The sequence below is a fragment of the Pristiophorus japonicus genome, unplaced genomic scaffold, assembly GCF_044704955.1.
Source record: "Pristiophorus japonicus isolate sPriJap1 unplaced genomic scaffold, sPriJap1.hap1 HAP1_SCAFFOLD_526, whole genome shotgun sequence".
In the NCBI taxonomy this organism is placed as follows: Eukaryota; Metazoa; Chordata; class Chondrichthyes; family Pristiophoridae; genus Pristiophorus; species Pristiophorus japonicus.
The window spans coordinates 177914-197937 of record NW_027254433.1 but is presented as its reverse complement, the minus strand read 5'-3'; the positions used below and the strand labels follow the sequence as shown (position 1 = coordinate 197937).

At 55.3% G+C, this 20024-nt stretch overlaps 1 protein-coding gene across 1 annotated transcript in view; it reads left to right on the top strand.

Annotated features, from left to right (window-relative positions):
• Window positions 1–17715, top strand: part of agxt2 (alanine--glyoxylate aminotransferase 2) — an 80439-nt gene extending 62724 nt beyond the window's left edge. Inside the window, exons 9-12 of the mRNA XM_070873615.1 lie at window positions 9682–9774; window positions 11563–11695; window positions 14185–14273; window positions 17515–17715. Coding sequence (XP_070729716.1) covers window positions 9682–9774; window positions 11563–11695; window positions 14185–14273; window positions 17515–17715 — 516 coding nt within the window. The remainder of the gene's footprint in view (window positions 1–9681; window positions 9775–11562; window positions 11696–14184; window positions 14274–17514) is intronic.
• The last annotated feature ends 2309 nt before the right edge of the window (window positions 17716–20024 follow it).

Genomic DNA, 20024 nt, shown 5'->3' with positions numbered 1-20024 from the left:
ATGGGACTGTGTACAAAGGGAGCGATGGGACTGTTTACACTGGTAGTGATGGGACTGCGCATACTGGGAGTGATAGGACTGTGTACACTGGGAGTGATGGGACTGTGTACAGTGGGAGTGATGGGACTGTGTACAAAGGGAGTGATGGGACTGTGTACAGTAGGAGTGATGGGACTGTGTACACTGGGAGTGATGGGACTGTGTACACTGGGAGTGGTGGGTCTGTGTACACAGGGAGTGATGTGATTGTGTACACTGGGAGTGATGTGACTGTGTACACTGGGAGTGATGGGACTGTGTACACTGTGAGTGATGGGACTGTGTATACAGAGAGTGATCGGTCTGTGTACAGTGGGAGTGATGGGACTGTATACACTGTGAGTGATGGGACTGGGTACACAGGGAGTGATGGGACTGTACACTCTGGGAGTGATGTGACTGTGTACACTGGGTGTGATGGGACTCTGTACACAGGGAGTGATGGGTCTGTGTACACTGGGAGTGATGGGACTGTGTACACTGGGAGTGATGGGACTGTGTACAGTGGGAGTGATGGGGCTGTGTACACTGGGAGTGATGGGACTGTGTAAAGTGGGAGTGATTGGACTGTGTATACTAGGAGTGATGGGACTGTGTACACTGGGAGTGATGAGACTGTGTACACAGGGAGTGATGGGACTGTGTACAAAGGGAGCGATGGGACTGTTTACACTGGTAGTGATGGGACTGCGCACACTGGGAGTGATAGGACTGTGTACACTGGGAGTGATGGGACTGTGTACAGTGGGAGTGATGGGACTGTGTACACTGGGAATGATGGGTCTGTGTTCACTGTGAGTGATGAGACTGTGTACAGTGGGAGTGATGGGACTGTGTACAAAGGGAGTGATGGGACTGTGTACAGTAGGAGTGATGGGACTGTGTACACTGGGAGTGATGGGACTGTGTACACTGGGAGTGGTGGGTCTGTGTACACTGGGAGTGATGTGAATGTGTACACTGGGAGTGATGTGACTGTGTACACTGGGAGTGATGGGACTGTGTACACTGGGAGTGATGGGACTGTGTATACAGAGAGTGATCGGTCTGTGTACAGTGGGAGTGATGGGACTGTGTACACTGTGAGTGATGGGACTGTGTACACTGGGAGTGACGGGACTGTGTACACTGGGAGTGATGGGACTGTGTACACAGGGAGTGATAAGACTGTGTACAGTGGGAGTGATGGGACTGTGTAAGTGGTAATGATGGGACTGTGTACACAGGGAGTGATGGGACTGTGTACAAAGGGAGTGATGGGACTGTGTACATTGGGAGTGATGGGACTGTGTACACCTGGAGTGATGGGACTGTGTACAGTGGGAGTGATGGGACTGTGTACAGTGGGAGTGATGGGACTGTGTACACTGGGAGTGATAGGACTGTGTACACTGTGAGTGATGGGACTGTGTACAGTGGGAGTGATGGGACTGTGTAAGTGGGAATGATGGGACTGTGTGCAAAGTGAGTGATGGGACTGTGTACAAAGGGAGTGATGGGACGATATACACTGGGAGTGATGGGACTGTGTACACTGGGAATGATGGGTCAGTGTACAGTGGGGGTGATGGGACTGTGTACACTGGGAGTGATGGGACTGTGTACACTGGGAGTGATGGGACTGTGTACAGTGGGAGTGATGGGACTGTGTACAGTGGGAGTGATGGGACTGTGTACACTGGGAGTGATAGGACTGTGTACACTGTGAGTGATGGGACTGTGTACAGTGGGAGTGATGGGACTGTGTAAGTGGGAATGATGGGACTGTGTGCAAAGTGAGTGATGGGACTGTGTACAAAGGGAGTGATGGGACGATATACACTGGGAGTGATGGGACTGTGTACACTGGGAATGATGGGTCAGTGTACAGTGGGGGTGATGGGACTGTTTACACTGGGAGTGATGGGACTGTGTACACTGGGAGTGATGGGACTGTGTACACTGGGAGTGATGGTTCTGTGTCCAGTGGGAGTGATAGGACTGTGTACACAGGGAGTGATGGGACTGTGTACACAGGGAGTGATGGGACTGTGCACTCTGGGAGTGATGTGACTGTGTACACTGGGTGTGATGGGACTGTATACAGTGGGAGTGATGGGACTGTGTACACAGGGAGTGATGGGTCTGTGTACACAGGGAGTGATGGGACTATGTGCACTGGGAGTGATGGGACTGTGTACAGTGGGAGTGATGGGACTGTGTACACAGGGAGTGATGGGGCTGTGTACACTGGGAGTGATGGGACTGTGTACACAGGGAGTGATGGGGCTGTGTACACTGGGAGTGATGGGACTTGTACACTGGGAATGATGGGACTGTATAAAATGAGAGTGATGGGTCTGTGTACACTGGGAGTGATGGCTCTGTGTACAGTGGGAGTGATGGGACTGTGCACAAAAGGAGTGATGGGACTGTGTACACTAGGAGTGATTGGACTGTGTATACTGGGAGTGATGGGACTGTGTACAGTGGGAGTGATGGGACTGTGTAAAGTGGGAGTGATCGGACTGTGTATACTAGGAGTGATGGGACTGTGTACACTGGGAGTGATGGGACTGTGTACACTGGGATTGATGGGACTGTGTACACTGGGAGTGATGGGACTGTGTACACAGGAAGTGATGATACTGTGTACACAGGGAGTGATGGGACTGTGTACACAAGGAGTGATGGGACTGTGTACACTGGGAGTGATGGGACTGTGTACACAGGGAGTGATCGGTCTGTGTACAGTGGGAGTGATCGGTCTGTGTACAGTGGGAGTGATGGGACTGTGTACAATGTGAGTGATGGGACTGTGTGCACTGGGAGTGACGGGACTTTGTACACTGGGAGTGATGGGACTGTGTACACAGGGAGTGATGATACTGTGTACACAGGGAGTGATGGGACTGTGTACTCAGGGAGTGATGGGACTGTGTACAGTGGGAGTGATGGGAATGTGTACATCTGGAGTGTTGGGACTGTGTACAGTGGGAATGATGGGACTGTGTACACTGGGTGTGATGGGACTGTGTACACATTGAGTGATGGGACTGTGTAGAGTTGGAGTGATGTGACTGTGTACAGTGGGAGTGATGGGACTGTGTACATTAGGAGTGATGGGACTGTGTACAGTGGGAGTGATGGGACTGAGTACACTGGGAGTGATGGGACAGTGTACACTTGGAGTGATGGGACTGTGTACACTGGGAGTGATGGGACTGTGTACACTGGGAGTGATGGGACTGTGTACAGTGGGAGCGATGGGACTGTGTACAATGGGAATGATGGGTCTGTATACACTGGGAGTGATGGGACTGTGTACACTGGGAGTGATGGGTCAGTGTACACAGGGAGTAATGGGACTTTTTACACAGGGAGTGATGGGACTGTGTATACTGGGAGTGACGGGTCTGTGTACAGTGGGAGTGATGGGACTGTGTACACTGTGAGTGATGGGAATGTGTACACTGGGAGTGATGGGACTGTATACAGTGGGAGTGATGGGACTGTGTACAGTGGGAGTGATGGGACTGTGTACACTGGGAGTGACGGGACTGTGTACACTGGGAATGATGGCACGGTGTACACTGGGAGTGATGGGACTGTGTACACTGGGAGTGATGGGACTGTGTACAGTGGGTGTGATGGGACTGTGTACAGTGGGAGTGATGGGATTGTGTACACTGGGAGTGATGGGACTGTGTACAGTGGGAGTGATGGGACTGTGTGCACTGGGAGTGACGGTACTGTGTACACTGGGAGTGACGGGACTGTGTGCACTGGGAGTGATGGGACTGTGTACACAGGGAGTGATGATACTGTGTACACAGGGAGTGATGGAACTGTGTACGCAGGGAGTGATGGGACTGTGTACACTGGGAGTGAAGGGCCTGTGTACACTGGGAGTGATGGGACTGTGTACACAAGGCATGATAAGACTGTGTACAGTGGGAGTGATGGGACTGTGTAAGTGGGAATGATGGGTCTGTGTACACTGGGATTGATGGGACTGTGTACACTGTGAGTGATGGGAATGTGTACACTGGGAGTGATGGGACTGTATACAGTGGGAGTGATGGGACTGTGTACAGTGGGAGTGATGGGACTGTGTACACTGGGAGTGACGGGACTGTGTACACTGGGAATGATGGCACGGTGTACACTGGGAGTGATGGGACTGTGTACACTGGGTGTGATGGGACTGTGTATAGTGGGTGTGATGGGACTGTGTACAGTGGGAGTGATGGGATTGTTTACACTGGGAGTGATGGGACTGGGTACACTGGGAGTGATGGGACTGTGTACAGTGGGAGTGATGGGACTGTGTACACTGGGAGTGACGGTACTGTGTACACTGGGAGTGACGGGACTGTGTGCACTGGGAGTGATGGGACTGTGTACACAGGGAGTGATGATACTGTGTACACAGGGAGTGATGGGACTGTGTACGCAGGGAGTGTTGGGACTGTGTACACTGGGAGTGATGGGAATGTGTACACCTGGAGTGATGGGACTGTGTACAGTGGGAGTGATGGGACTGTGTACACTGGGAGTGAAGGGACTGTGTGCAGTGGGAGTGATGGGACTGTGTACACAAGGCATGATAAGACTGTGTACAGTGGGAGTGATGGGACTGTGTAAGTGGGAATGATGGGCCTGTGTACACTGGGAGTGATAGGTCTGTGTACACTGGGATTGATGGGACTGTGTACACTGGGAGTGATGTGACTGTGTACAGTGGGAGTGATGGGACTGTGTACATTAGGAGTGATGGGACTGTGTACAGTGGGAGTGATGGGACTGTGTACAGTGGAAGCGATGGGACTGTGTATACTGGGAGTGAATGGAAAGAGGTTTGGATCCATTGGGATTGTGTACGGTGGGAGTGAATGGGAAGGCGTTAAGTCTATTGGGATTGTGTACAATGGGAGTGAATGGGAAGGGGTTATGTCTATTGGGTTGTGTACAGTGGGAGTGAATGGGAAGGGGTTTGGGTCCATCGGGATTGTGTACAGTGGGAGTGAAGGGGAAGGGGTTTGAGTCCATTGGGTTTATGTACAGTGGGAATGAATGGGAATGGGTTAATCTATTGGGATTGTGTACAGTGGGAGTGAATGGGAAGGTGTTTGTGTCCATTGGCTTTGTGTACAGTGGGAGTGAATGGGAAGGGGTTTGGGTCCATTGGGATTGTGTACAGTGGGAGTGAATGGGAAGGGGTTTAGGTCCATTGAGATTTTGTACAGTCGGATGAATGGGAAGGGGTTTGGTTCCATTGGGATTGTGTGCAGTGGGAGTGAATGTGAAGGGGTTTGGTTCCATTGGGATTGTGTGCAGTCAGAGTGAATGGGAAGGGGTTAAGTCTATTGGGATTGTGTACAGTGGGAGTGAATGGGAAGGGGTTTGGGTCCATTGGGAATGTGTACAGTGGGAGTGAATGGGAAGGGGTTTGTGTCCATTGGAATTGTGTACAGTGGGAGTTAATGGGAAGGGGTTATGTCTCTTGGGATTGTGTACAGTGGGAGTGAATGTGAAGAGGTTTTGGTCCATTGGGATTGTGTACAGTGGGAGTGAATGGGAAGGGGTTTGGGTCCATTGGGATTGTGTACAGTGGGAGTGAATGGGAAGGGGTTTGGGTCCATTGAGATTTTGTACAGTCGGATGAATGGGAAGGGGTTTGGTTCCATTGGGATTGTGTGCAGTTGGAGTGAATGTGAAGGGGTTTGGTTCCATTGGGATTGTGTGCAGTCAGAGTGAATGGGAAGGGGTTAAGTCTATTGGGATTGTGTACAGTGGGAGTGAATGGGAAGGGGTTTGGGTCCATTGGGATTGTGTACAGTGGGAGTGAATGGGAAGGGGTTTGTGTCCATTGGAATTGTGTACAGTGGGAGTTAATGGGAAGGGGTTATGTCTCTTGGGATTGTGTACAGTGGGAGTGAATGTGAAGAGGTTTTGGTCCATTGGGATTGTGTACAGTGGGAGTGAATGGGAAGGGGTTTGGGTCCATTGGGATTGTGTACAGTGGGAGTGAATGGGAAGGGGTTTGGTTCCATTGGGATTGTGTACAGTGGGAATGAATGGGAAGGGGTTAAGTCTATTGGGATTGTGTACAGTTCGAGTGAATGGGATGAGGTTTGGGTCCATTGGGATTGTGTACAGTGGGAGTGAATGGGAAGGGGGTTGGGTCCATTGGGATTGAGTACAGTGGGAGTGAATGGGAAAGGGTTTGGGTCCATTGGAATTGTGTACAGTGGGAGTGAATGTGAAGGAGTTTGTGTCCATTGGGATTGTGTACAGTGGGAGTGAATGGGAAGGGGTTTGGGTCCATTGGGATTGTGTACAGTGGGAGTGAATGGGAAGGGGTTTGGTTCCATTGGGATTGTGTACAGTGGGAATGAATGGGAAGGGGTTAAGTCTATTGGGATTGTGTACAGTGCGAGTGAATGGGAAGGGGTTTGGATCCATTAGGATTGTGTACAACGGGAGTGAATGGGAAGAGGTTTGGGTCCATTGGGATTGTGTACAGTGGGAGTGAATGGAACAGGGTTTGGGTCCATTGGGATTGTGTACAGTGGGAGTGAATGGGAAGGGGTTTGGATCCATTGGGATTGTGTACAGTGGGAGTGAATGGGAAGGGGTTTGGGTCCATTGGGATTGTGTACAGTGGGAGTGAATGGGAAGGGGTTAAGTCTATTGGGATTGTGTACAGTGGGAGTGAATGGGAAGGGGTTTGGGTCAATTGGGATTGTGTACAGTGGGAGTGAATGGGAAGGGGTTTGGATCCATTAGGATTGTGTACAATGGGAGTGAATGAGAAGGGGATTGGGTCCATTGGGATTGTTTACAGTGGGAGTGAATGGAAAGGGGTTTGGGTCCATTGGGATTGTGTACAGTGGGAGTGAATGGGAAGGGGTTTGGGTCCATTGGGATTGTGTACAGTGGGAGTGAATGGGACAGGGTTTGGGTCCATTGGGATTGTGTACTGTGGGAGTGAATGGGAAGGGGTTTGGATCCATTGGGATTGTGTACAGTGGGAGTGAATGGGAAGGGGTTTGGATCCATTGGGATTGTGTACAGTGGGAGTGAATGGGAAGGGGTTTGGATCCATTGGGATTGTGTACAGTGGGAGTGAATGGGAAGGGGTTTGGATCCATTGGGATTGTGTACAATGGGAGTGAATGGGAAAGGGTTTGGTGACTTACGAATCTATATCTAGACTCCGTAGCCAGGGGAAACATCCTCCTAACATTAACCCTGCCAAGTCCTTTAAGAATATATATTCCAATGAGATCACCTCTCATTCTTCTAAACTCTGGAGAATATAGGCCTGGTCTGCACAATCTCTTCTCATGGGACAATCGTCCCATCCCAGGAACCAGTCTGGTGAACGGCAGGGAGAGCTGGTGGTGGCTTAGTGCTGACGTTTGCTGGGGTTTATATTGAGTGTTACTCCGAGGACCAGTGGGATTGTGAAAGGGTGGGTTCAGCCACTGTGGGCCTCCCATTGTTAGCACTGCAGGCTGTGGGCGAGGCTAGTTTGTGGCGTTATCTCAGGGCCCACTCAGTGAGTGAGCAAAAATTTGGCAGATGGAGTATAATGTTGGAAAGTGTGAGGTCATGCACTTTTGCAGAAAAATAATCAAAGAGCAAGTTATTATTTAAATGGAGAAAGATTGCAAAGTGCTGCAGTACAGCGGGACCTGGGGGTACTTGTACATGAAACACAAAAGGTTAGTATGCAGGTACAGCAAGTGATCAGGAAGGCCAATGGTATCTTGGCCTTTATTGCAAAGGGGATGGAGTATAAAAGCAGGGAAGTCTTGCTCCAGTTATACAAGGTATTGGTGAGGCCACACCTGGAGTACTGCGTGCAGGTTTGGTTTCCATATTTACGAAAGGATATACTTGCTTTGGAGGCAGTTCAGAGAAGGTTCACTCGGTTGATTCCGGGGATGAGGGGGTTGACTCATGAGGAAAGGTTGAGGAGGTTGGGCCTCTACTCATTGGAATTCAGAAGAATGAGAGGTGATCTTATCGAAACGTATAAGATTATGAGGGGGCTTGACAAGGTGGATGCAGAGAGGATGTTTCCACTGATGGGGGAGACTAGAACTAGGGGGCATGGTCTTAGAATAAGGGGCCACCCATTTAAAACTGAGATGAGGAGGAATTTCTTCTCTCAGAGGGTTGTAAATCTGTGGAATTCTCTGCCTCAGAGAGCTGTGGAGGCTGGGACATTGAATAAATTTAAGACAGAGAGAGACAGTTTCTTAACCGATAAGGGAGTGAAGGGTTATGGGGAGCGGGCGGGGAAGTGGAGCTGAGTCCATGATCGGATCAGCCATGATGGTATTAAATGGTGGAGCAGGCTCGAGGGGCCGAATGGCCCACTCCTGCTCTTATTTCTGATGGTGTTATGTTCTTGCTGAGGTTGAGCAGGTAAACGAGGACAGCGTTGTGTTAGTTATCTGAATCGTAGTCGCAGGCTATCTTCTATTGATGGCCTCTAGTTCTGCTCTTCCCCACAAGGGGAAACATTCTCTCTGTATCCACTCCATCAAAACCTTTCATCATTTTAAAGACCTCTATGAGGTCACCCCTAAGCCGTCTCTTTTCACCAGAAAAGAGACCCAGCCTGTTCATCCTTTCCTGCTTTAAGCATATATATATATATATGTGTGTGTGTGTGTGTGTGTGTGTGTGTGTGTGTGATTTTAAAAAATAAGTCTGCTATAAGGCTGCCTGAATGTGGTCCACCTTGTTGAGTAATCTCTGACCTGCCATATGCCAATACTGATTTGCAAGATGACATTGTCATGTACGGGGCCCAGGAGAGGCGAGGGCCCAGGAGAGGCGAGGGCCCGGGGGCAGCACGGACCAGCCCACACTGCGATATGTGAGCACACTGGGTCCGTGCAGCAGAGCAGGTCTCCAGTGGTCCTGGTTAACCCTTGCCCCTGGACCAAGACCTCGCTCTGTCAAGCCCGTGTGGTGGCTGGTGTGTAACGGTCACCCCACGTTAAACAATCCACACAAAGGCATCTTCCACCCTTCAGGATGTAGTTCGGGATCCGGAATATTAGGTCCTTCATTGAAACACCTGTGAACTCATGTGGAAGCAATCATCCTCGTTCAAGGGACCGCCTATCATCATCATAGACAGTCCCTCAGAATCGAGGAAGACTTGCTTCCACTCTTAAAATGAGTCCTTAGGTGCCTGAACAGCCCAATACGAGAACCACAGTCCCTGTCACAGGTGGGACAGACAGTGGTTGAGGGAAGGGGAGGGTGGGACTGGTTTGCCGCACGCTCCTTCCGCTGCCTGCGCTTGGTTTCTGCATGCTCTCGGCGACGAGACTCGAGGTGCTCAGCGCCCTCCCGGATGCACTTCCTCCACTTAGGGCCGTCTATGGCCAGGGACTCCCAGGTGTCAGTGGGGATGTTGTACTTTATCAGGGAGGCTTTGAGGGTGTCCTTGTAACGTTTCCTCTGCCCACCTTTGGCTCACTTGCCGTGGCCGGGTTCCGAGTAGAGCGCGTGTTTTGGGAGTCTCGTGTCGCCTATGATGCTGATGATGATTGCAGGCAGAGTGGTTCCTTGAGTCCGAGATACAGGATGGAGTCAGACAATGCTGTAAGTGACTGGATTGTGTTCCCACAGGGTGTTAATGGGACCGTACAGTATCCCAAAGGGTTTCTGAAGGAGGTTAGCGAGATAATCCGAGAACAAGGAGGAGTCTACATCTCTGATGAGGTGAGAGGGACGGATTCACCGACTGTGCTTGACATGCTAATTCCGGGGTCATTGATAGGGTCTTGCTGTCTGTCAACTTACAAGTTTCCTGGAATTGGGAATTCGACAGGCCAAGTTGTTAGGGAATCAAAGGTGTCCCCACAAATTTCATAAGATGAGAATTTTTGGGAATATGGAAAGGCCTTTAATCTGACGCCACTATTGAAAGGACAGTGAGTTGCCCCAGTGTCCAGGGACAGTATTTCTCCCTCAGCCAACATCAACAAAACCGGTTCGCTGGTTATTCACTTTGCTGTTTGTGGGAGCTTGCTGTGCGCAAATTGACTGCCGTGTTTTGCCTACATAAAGACAGAAAGGGTGTTAGTGGGAGAGCATTTAGGTGCTAGTGATCATAATTCAGTTAGAATTAGCGTAGTTATGGAAACGAACAAAGATAGACCAGGGGTAAAAGTTCTCGACCGCGAAAGGCCATTATTATTAAGCTGAGATGTGATTTAGCAAAAGTGGACTGGAAACAGAGACATTTACAGCACGAAGGGGACATTCCGGCCCATCGTGTCCGCACCGGCCGACCAAGAGCTACCCAGCCTGATCCCACTTTCCAGCTCTCGGTCCGTAGCCCTGTGGGTTACAGCACTTCAGGAGCACATCCAGGTATTGTTTAAATGTGGTGAGGGTCTCTGCCTCTACCACCCTTTCAGGCCGTGAGTTCCAGACCCCCACCACCCTCTGGGTGAAGTTATTTCCCCTCAAATCCCCTCTAAACCGCCCCCCAATTACTTTAAATCTATACCCCCTGGTTGTTGACCCCTCGGTCAAGGGAAACAGGTCCTTCCTATCCACTCTATCCAGGCCCCTCATCATTTTATACACCTCAATCAGGTCTCCCCTCAGCCTCCTCTGTTCCAAGGAAAACAACCCCAGCCTATCCAATCTTTCCTCATAACTAAAATTCTCCAGTCCCGGCAGCATCCTGGTAAATCTCCTCTGCACCCTCTCCAGTGCAATCACATCCTTCCTGTAATGTGGTGACCAGAACTGCACGCAGTACTCCAGCTGTGGCCTAACCAATGTTTTATACAGTTCAAGTATAACCTCCCTGCTCTTGTATTCTATGCCTCGGCCAATAAAGGCAAGTATCCCATATGCCTTCTTAACCACCTTATCCACCTGGCCTGCTACCTTCAGGGATCTGTGGACCTGCACTCCCAGGTCCCTCTGTTCCTCTACACTTCTCAGTGTCCCACCATTTATCGTGTATTCCCTTGCCTTGTTAGCCCTCCCCACATGCATTACCTCACACTTCTCCGGATTGAATTCCATTTGCCCCTGTTCTGCCCACCTGTCGCCAGGAGAGGGGCCTCGCCGATTTTGAGTTCTCCTGCGGGAGAGGGAGGGGTTAACAGCAACCCCTCCAATTCTACACAATGTCAGTGACATTGGTTTGACCCATGACCCCATGGGCTGTTAGTTTGACCCATGACCCCGTGATATTGTTAGTTTGACCCATGACCCCATGGCATATTAGTTTGACCCATGACCCCATGTGATGTTAGTTTGACCCATGACCCCATGGGATGTTAGTCTGACCCATGACCCCATTTGATGTTAGTTTGACCCATGACCCCACGGGATGTTAGTCTGACCCATGACCCCATGGCATGTTAGTTTGACTCATGACCACACGTGATGTTAGTCTGACCCATGACCCCGTATTATGTTAGTCTGACCCATGACCCTGTGGGATGTTAGTCCGACCCATAACCCCTTGTGATGTCATTCTCACAGGTTCAAACGGGATTCGGGCGTTTAGGGAGTCATTTCTGGGGGTTCCAGGCACACGGAGTGATGCCAGATATCGTCACCATGGCGAAGGGGATCGGTAACGGGTTTCCGATGGCTGCTGTCATTACCACACCGGGTGAGTTCAAAGGTCAGGGCAGACTGAGCCCAGTCACAACCCAACAGTAGTGCAGCTCATAACGGCCCCTGTCTCCCAGTGAGTGAGACCCTCGGACCCTCCGACTGAGCCCGGACCCTCCGACTGAGCCCGGACCCTCCGACTGAGCCCGAACCCTCCGACTGAGCCCGGACCCTCCGACTGATCCCTGACCCTCCGACTGACCCCTGACCCTCCGACTGAGCCCGGACCCTCCGACTGAGCCCGGACCCTCCGACTGAGCCCTGACCCTCCGACTGAGCCCGGACCCCCCGACTGACCCCTGACCCTCCGACTGAGCCCGGACCCTCCGACTGAGCCCTGACCCTCCGACTGAGCCCTGACCCTCCGACTGAGCCCGGACCCTCCGACTGAGCCCGGACCCTCCGACTGAGCCCTGACCCTCCGACTGAGCCCGGACCCTCCGACTGAGCCCTGACCCTCCGACTGAGCCCTGACCCTCCGACTGACCCTCAGACCCTTCGACTGACCCCTGACCCTCCGACTGACCCCCAGACCCTTCGACTGACCCCTGACCCTCCGACTGACCCCCCACCTTCCGACTGACCCTCCGACTCCCCCTAGAATCTCCGGCTCTCCCCCCTCGCCCTCTCTCCCCCCTCGCCCTCTCTCCCCTCGCCCTCTCTCCCCACCCGTACCCTCTCTCCGCCCTCGCCCTCTCTCCCCACCCGTACCCTCTCTCCGCCCCCGCCCTCTCTCCCCTCGCCCTCTCTCCCCCCTTGCCCTCTCTCCCCCCTCGCCCTCTCTCCCCCCTCGCCCTCTCTCCGCCCCCGCCCTCTCTCCCCTCGCCCTCTCTCCCCCCTCGCCCTCTCTCCCCCCTCGCCCTCTCTCCGCCCCCGCCCTCTCTCCCCTCACCCTCTCTGCCCCCCCCGCCCTCTCTGCCCCCCTGCTCTCTCCCCCCTCGCACTCTCTCCCCTCGCCCTCTCTCCCCCCCTCACCCTCTCTCCCCCCTCGCCCTCTCTCCCCCCTCGCCCTCTCTCCCCCGCCCTCTCTCTCCCCTCCCTCGCCCTCTCTCCCCCCCTCGCCCTCTCTCCCCTCCCTCGCCCTCTCTCCCCTCCCTCGCCCTCTCTCACCCCCTCGCCCTCTCTCCCCTCCCTCGCCCTCTCTCCCCCCCTCGCCCTCTCTCCCCCCCTCGCCCTCTCTCTCCCCTCCCCCGCCCTCTCTCCCCCCCCTCGCCCTCTCTCCCCCCCTCGCCCTCTCTCTCCCCCCCCTCACCCTCTCTCCCCCCCTCGCCCTCTCTCCCCCCCGCCCTCTCTCCCCCCTCGCCCTCTCTCCCCCCCTCTCCCTCTTTCCCCCCTCGCCCTCTCTCACACCCTCGCCCTCTCTCCCCCCCTCGCCCTCTCTCTCCCCTCCCCCGCCCTCATTCCCCCCCTCGCCCTCTCTCCCCCCCTCGCCCTCTCTCCCCCCTCGCCCTCTCTCCCCCCCTCGCCCTCTCTCTCCCCTCCCCCGCCCTCTCTCCCCCCCCTCGCCCTCTCTCCCCTCCCCCGCCCTCTCTCCCCCCCCTCGCCCTCTCTCCCCCCCTCGCCCTCTCTCCCCCCCTCGCCCTCTCTCCCCCCCTCGCCCTCTCTCCCCTCCCTCGCCCTCTCTCCCCTCCTCGCCCTCTCTCCCTCGCCCTCTCTCCCCCGCCCTCTCTCCCCCCCTCGCCCTCTCTCCCCTCCTCCGCCCTCTCTCCCCCCCTCGCCATCTCTCCCTCCCTCGCCCTCTCTCCCCCCTCGCCCTCTCTCCCCCCCTCACCCTCTCTCCCCCCGCTCTCTCTCCCCCCCTCCCGCTCTCTCTCCCCCCCTCGCCCTCTCTCTCCCCTCCCCCGCCCTCTCTCCCCCCTCTCACCCTCTCTCCCCCTCGCCCTCTCTCCCTCCCTCGCCCTCTCTCCCCTCCTCGCCCTCTCTCCCTCGCCCTCTCTCCCCCGCCCTCTCTCCCCCCCTCGCCCTCTCTCCCCTCCTCCGCCCTCTCTCCCCCCTCGCCCTCTCTCCCTCCCTCGCCCTCTCTCCCCCCTCGCCCTCTCTCCCCCCCCTCACCCTCTCTCCCCCGCTCTCTCTCCCCCCCTCGCCCTCTCTCTCCCCTCCCCCGCCCTCTCTCCCCCCTCACCCTCTCTCCCCCCTCACCCTCTCTCCTCCCCTCACCCTCTCCCCCCCCTCGCCCTCTCTCCCCCCCTCGCCCTCTCTCCCCCCCTCACCCTCTCCCCCCCCTCGCCCTCTCTCCCCCCCTCACCCTCTCTCCCCCCCTCGCCCTCTCTCCCCCCTACCCTCTCTCTCCCTCGCCCTCTCTCCCCCCCTCGCCCTCTCTCCCCCCCTACTCTCTCTCCCCCTCGCCCTCTCTCCCCCCCTACCCTCTCTCCCCCCTCACCCTCTCTCCCCCTCACCCTCTCTCCTCCCCTCACCCTCTCTTCCCCCTCGCCCTCTCTCCGCCCCCAGCTTTGCTCTGATGCCGTTTCCCCTCTGGGTGTTTTTCAGAGATCGCTGCCTCCATGTCTGAGGGGATCAATTTCAACACGTTTGGAGGGAGCCCCCTGGCCTGTGCGATCGGCTCAGCGGTGCTCGATGTAAGTTTCTGGACGGGGAACGGTAATATTTGACGGAGAGGCTGGCCCACCCACTGAGGCCGCAGACTGTGACATCAGACCCAGGAGCAGGAGTGGGCCATGCGGCCCCTCGAACCCACTCCGCCATTGCCCGAGACCACGGGGGAGAATGGGGGTAATTTGTGCCGCCTGGTGAAGTCACCGGGCGGTGGTGCCGAGGCGTGGCGATGCTAACTGCTCCCGCTAGCCCAGCGTCAGCGCTGTGCCATGACACGGCGGTCGCCAGAGCCTGGACATCGTGACGTCCTCACCTTGGCCCATTACCGCCCCGGACCCTGGATTGGGGTTTTCCCCCGGACCCTGCGGCGGGCGATCAGAGCGATGGTGGGGGAGGGGGGGGGCGCAGCGATCACTCAGCCCGACACCCCGCTCCCCATACTCCAGGTATTATTCTCCAGCGTGGCCCCTCCCTTTAAACCAGGGCCGAGCCCCTGTACACGGCAGCACCACGTGACTCAGTGCGTACTGTTACTGAGCCCCGCCCCCTGCTCCTGGGCCCCACCCCCTGCTCCTGGGCCCCACCCCCTGCTCCTGGGCCCCGCCCTCCCTGCTCCTGGGCCCCACCCCCTGCTCCTGGGCCCCGCCCTCCCTGCTCCTGGGCCCCACCCCCTGCTCCTGGGCCCCGCCCTCCCTGCTCCTGGCCCCACCCCCTGCTCCTGGGCCCCGCCCCCCCACCCGCTCCCGGGCCCCACCCCCTGCTCCTGGGCCCCGCCCTCCCTGCTCCTGGGCCCCACCCCCTGCTCCTGGGCCCCGCCCTCCCTGCTCCTGGCCCTGTCCCCCGCTCCTGGGCCCCAGTGCTGACCCAGTGTGTTCCCCAGTGCGGACATAGAAACATAGAAACATAGAAAATAGGTGCAGGAGTCGGCCATTCGGCCCTTCGAGCCTGCACCACCATTCAATAAGATCATGGCTGATCATTCCCTCAGTACCCCTTTCCTGCTTTCTCTCCATACCCCTTGATCCCTTTAGCCGTAAGGGCCATATCTAACTCCCTCTTGAATATATCCAATGAATTGGCATCAACAACTCTCTGCGGCAGGGAATTCCACAGGTTAACAACTCTCTGAGTGAAGAAGTTTCTCCTCATCTCAGTCCTAAATGGCCCACCCCTTATCCTTAATTGGTTCTGGACTTCCCCAACATCAGGAACATTCTTCCCGCATCTAACCTGTCCAGTCCCGTCAGAATTTTATATGTTTCTATGAGATCCCCTCTCATTCTTCTAAACTCCAATGTATAAAGGCCCAGTTGATCCAGTCTCTCCTCATATGTCAGTCCAGCCATCCCTGGAATCAGTCTGGTGAACCTTCGCTGCACTCCATCAATAGCAAGAACGTCCTTCCTCAGATTAGGAGACCAAAACTGAACACAATATTCCAGGTGGGGCCTCACCAAGGCCCTGTACAACTGCAGTAAGACCTCCCTGCTCCTATACTCAAATCCCCTCGCTATGAAGGCCAACATACCATTTGCCTTCTTCACCACCTGCTGTACCTGCATGCCAACCTTCAATGACTGATGTACCATGACACCCAGGTCTCGTTGCACCTTCCCTTTTCCTAATCTGCCGCCATTCAGATAATAGTCTGTCTTCATGTTTTTACCACCAAAATGGATAACCTCACATTTATCCACATTATACTACATCTGCCATGCATTTGCCCACTCACCTAACCTGTCCAAGTCACCCTGCAGCCTCTTAGCATCCTCCTCGCAGCTCACACACCGCCACCCAGCTTAGTGTCATCTGTAAACTTGGAGATATTACACTCAATTCCTTCATCTAAATCGTTGATGTATATTGTAAAGAGCTGGGGTCCCAGCACTGAGCCCTGCGGCACTCCACTAGTCACTGCCTGCCATTCTGAAAAGGACCCATTTATCCCGACTCTCTGCTTCCTGTCTGCCAACCAGTTCTCTATCCATGTCAGTACATTACCCCCAATACCATGTGCTTTGATTTTACACACCAATCTCTTGTGCGGGGCCTTGTCAAAAGCCTTTAGAAAGTCCAAATACAGCACATCCACTGGTTCTCCCTTGTCCACTCTACTAGTTACATCCTCAAAAAATTCCAGAAGATTTGTCAAGCATGATTTCCCTTTCATAAATCCATGCTGACTTGGACCGATCCTGTCACTGCTTTCCAAATGCGCTGCTATTACATCTTTAATAATTGATTCCAACATTTTCCCCACTACTGATGTCAGGCTAACCAGTCTATAATTACCCATTTTCTCGCTCCTTCCTTTTTTAAAAAGTGGTGTTACATTAGCTGCCCTCCAGTCCTTAGGAACTGATCCAGAGTCGATAGACTGTTGGAAAATGATCACCAATGCATCCACTATTTCTGGGGCCACTTCCTTAAGTACTCTGGGATGCAGACCATCAGGCCCTGGGGATTTATCGGCCTTCAATCCCATCAATTTTCCTATTGTTCCCCAGTGCTGACCCAGTGTGTTCCCCAGTGCTGACCTAGTGTGTTCCCCAGTGCTGACCCAGTGTGTTCCCCATTGTGTTCCCCAATGCTGATCCAGTGTGTTCCCCAGTGCTGACCCGGTGTGTTCCCCAGTGCTGACCCAATGTGTTCCCCAGTGCTGACCCAGTGTGTTCCCCAGTGCTGACCCAGTGTGTTCCGCAGTGCTGACCCAGTGTGTTCCCCAGTGTGTTCCCCAGTGCTGACCCAGTGTGTTCCGCAGTGCTGACCCAGTGTGTTCCCCAGTGCTGACCCAGTGTGTTCCCCAGTGTGTTCCCCAGTGCTGACCCAGTGTGTTCCGCAGTGCTGACCCAGTGTGTTCCCCAGTGCTGACCCAGTGTGTTCCCCAGTGCTGACCCAGTGTGTTCCGCAGTGCTGACCCAGTGTGTTCCCCAGTGCTGACCCGGTATGTTCCGCAGTGCTGACCCAGTGTGTTCCCCAGTGCTGACCCAGTGTGTTCCCCAGTGCTGACCCAGTGTGTTCCCCAGTGTGTTCCGCAGTGCTGACCCAGTGTGTTCCCCAGTGCTGACCCAGTGTGTTCCGCAGTGCTGACCCAGTGTGTTCCCCAGTGCTGACCCAGTGTGTTCCCCAGTGTGTTCCCCAGTGCTGACCCAGTGTGTTCCCCAGTGTGTTCCCCAGTGCTGACCCAGTGTGTTCCCCAGTGCTGACCCAGTGTGTTCCCCAGTGTGTTCCCCAGTGCTGACCCAGTGTGTTCCCTGTTTGAAGGTGATTGAAGCCGATGGTTTAATGGCCAACTCCGAGAACCTTGGGACAAACCTGATGATGCAACTGGTCAAGTTACGGGACGAGTTTGAGATAGTTGGCGATGTGCGAGGGAAGGGACTGATGGTTGGTATGGAGATGGTGACAGATAAGGTGAGTGGAACCCCCGCCGGCTCGGGCTTGTACTCATTGGTTAAGATCTGAACTTTGGCCCTTGGGATGGTGTCCATGGCGATTAATGAACGTGACTGACATGCTGGCGGTGGGGATGGAGGGGATAACATCAGAACATAAGAAATAGGAGCAGGAGTGGGCCATACGGCCCCTCGAGCCTGCTCCACCATTTAATATGATCATGGCTGATCCGATCATGGACCCAGCTCCACTTCCCCGCCCGCTCCCCATAACCCCTTATTCCCTTATCGGTTAAGAAACTGTCTATTTCTGTCTTAAATTTATTCAATGTCCCAGCCTCCACAGCTCTCTGAGGCAGCGAATTCCACAGATTTACAACCCTCTGAGAGAAGAAATTCCTCCTCATCTCAGTTTTAAATGGGCGGCCCCTTATTCTAAGACCATGCTCCCTAGTTCTAGTCTCCCCATCAGTGGAAACATCCTCTCTGCATCCACCTTGTCAAGCCCCCTCATAATCTTATACGTTTCGATAAGATCACCTCTCATTCTTCTGAATTCCAATGAGTAGAGGCCCAACCTCCTCAACCTTTCCTCATAAGTCAACCCCCTCATCCCCGGAATCAACCGAGTGAACCTTCTCTGAACTGCCTCCAAAGCAAGTATATCCTTTCGTAAATATGGAAACCAAAACTGCACGCAGTACTCCAGGTGTGGCCTCACCAATACCCTGTATAACTGTAGGAAGACTTCCCTGCTTTTATACTCCATCCCCTTTACAATAAAGGCCAAGATCCCATTGGCCTTCCTGATCACTTGCTGTACCTGCATACTATCCTTTTGTGTTTCATGTACATGTTCTCCCAACATGCTGCCCCTCCAGAGGTCTGTCTCCATCCACTTCCTATGGTCTATGCTGCTGTGTCAGTGAGAACCATCGTGTAACCCTGAGCCCCGCCCTCCCTCCAGTCACTCCAACACATTCTCCTCTTTCCCCGATCTCTCAACTCACCCGTTGTCTCTCGGTGCCCCCTTGCCCTGCCTCGCCCCGGGGGCACACGGAGCTTGGGGGGTGGGGGGGGGGGGTTGTGTCTGTCACACGATTCTAACCTCGCCCTTCGCTCCACCTCCACCTCTAACCTCAATCAGTCTCTCAATATTGGGAGATGTTTCTCGAGGTTATTAAACCACCAGAGGCTCGCTACATGGCCGACTGATTCCTCCCGGGGCGTGGGAGGGGGAGGGAGTCGTGTTGGGGGGGGGCTCCTGTGGGGGGGGGGGGAGTTCCTGTGGGGGGGGGGAGAGAGTTCCTTTGTGGGGGGGGGGAGTTCCTGTGGCGGGGGGGGGAGTTCCTGTGGGGGGTGGGGAGAGTTCCTTTGTGGGGGGGGGAGTTCCTGTGGGGGCTGGAGTTCCTGTGGCGGGGGGGAGTTCCTGTGGGGGGGGGGAGAGTTCCTTTGTGGGGGGGGGAGTTCCTGTGGCGGGGGGGGGAGTTCCTGTGGGGGGGGGAGTTCCTGTGGGGGGGGGGGAATTCCTTTGGGGGGGGGGGGAGTTCCTGTGGGGGGGGGGGAGAGTTCCTTTGCGGGGGTGGGGGGGAGTTCCTGTGGGGGGGGGGGAGTTCCTGTGAGGGGGTGTGAGTTCCTGTGGGGGGGGGGGGGAAGAATTCCTGTGGGGAGGGGAGAGTTCCTGTGGGGGGGGAGGAGAGTTCCTGTGGGCGGGGGAGGAGAGTTCCTGTGGAGCGGGGGGGGAGTTCCTGTGGGGGGGGGGGAGGAGTTCCTGTGCAGGGGGGAGGAGTTCATGTGGGGGGGGGAGAGTTCCTTTGCGGGGGTGGGGGGGAGTTCCTGTGGGGGGGGGGGAGTTCCTCTGGGGGGGGGGGGAAGAATTCCTGTGGGGGGGGAGAGTTCCTGTGGGGGGGGAGGAGAGTTCCTGTGGGTGGGGGGGGAGTACCTGTGGAGCGGGGGGGGAGTTCCTGTGGGGGGGGGGGAGTTCCTCTGGGGGGGGGGGGAAGAATTCCTGTGGGGGGGGAGAGTTCCTGTGGGGGGGAGGAGAGTTCCTGTGGGCGGGGGGGGGAGTACCTGTGGAGCGGGGGGGGAGTTCCTGTGGGGGGGGGGGAGAGGAGTTCCTGTGGGGGGGAGGAGTTCATGTGGGAGGGGGAAGAATTCCTTTGGGGGGGGAGAGTTCCTATGGGGGGGGGAGTTCCTGTTGGGGGGGGAGTTCCTGCGGGGGGGGGAAGAGTTCCTGTTGGGGGGGGGGGGGAAGAGTTCCTGTTTGGGGGGGGGGTGAGTTCCTGTGGGGGGGGGTGAGTTCCTGTGGGGGGGGGAGAGTTCCTGTGGGGGGGGGGAGTTCCTGTGGGGGAGGGAGAGTTCCTGTGGGGGGGGGAGAGT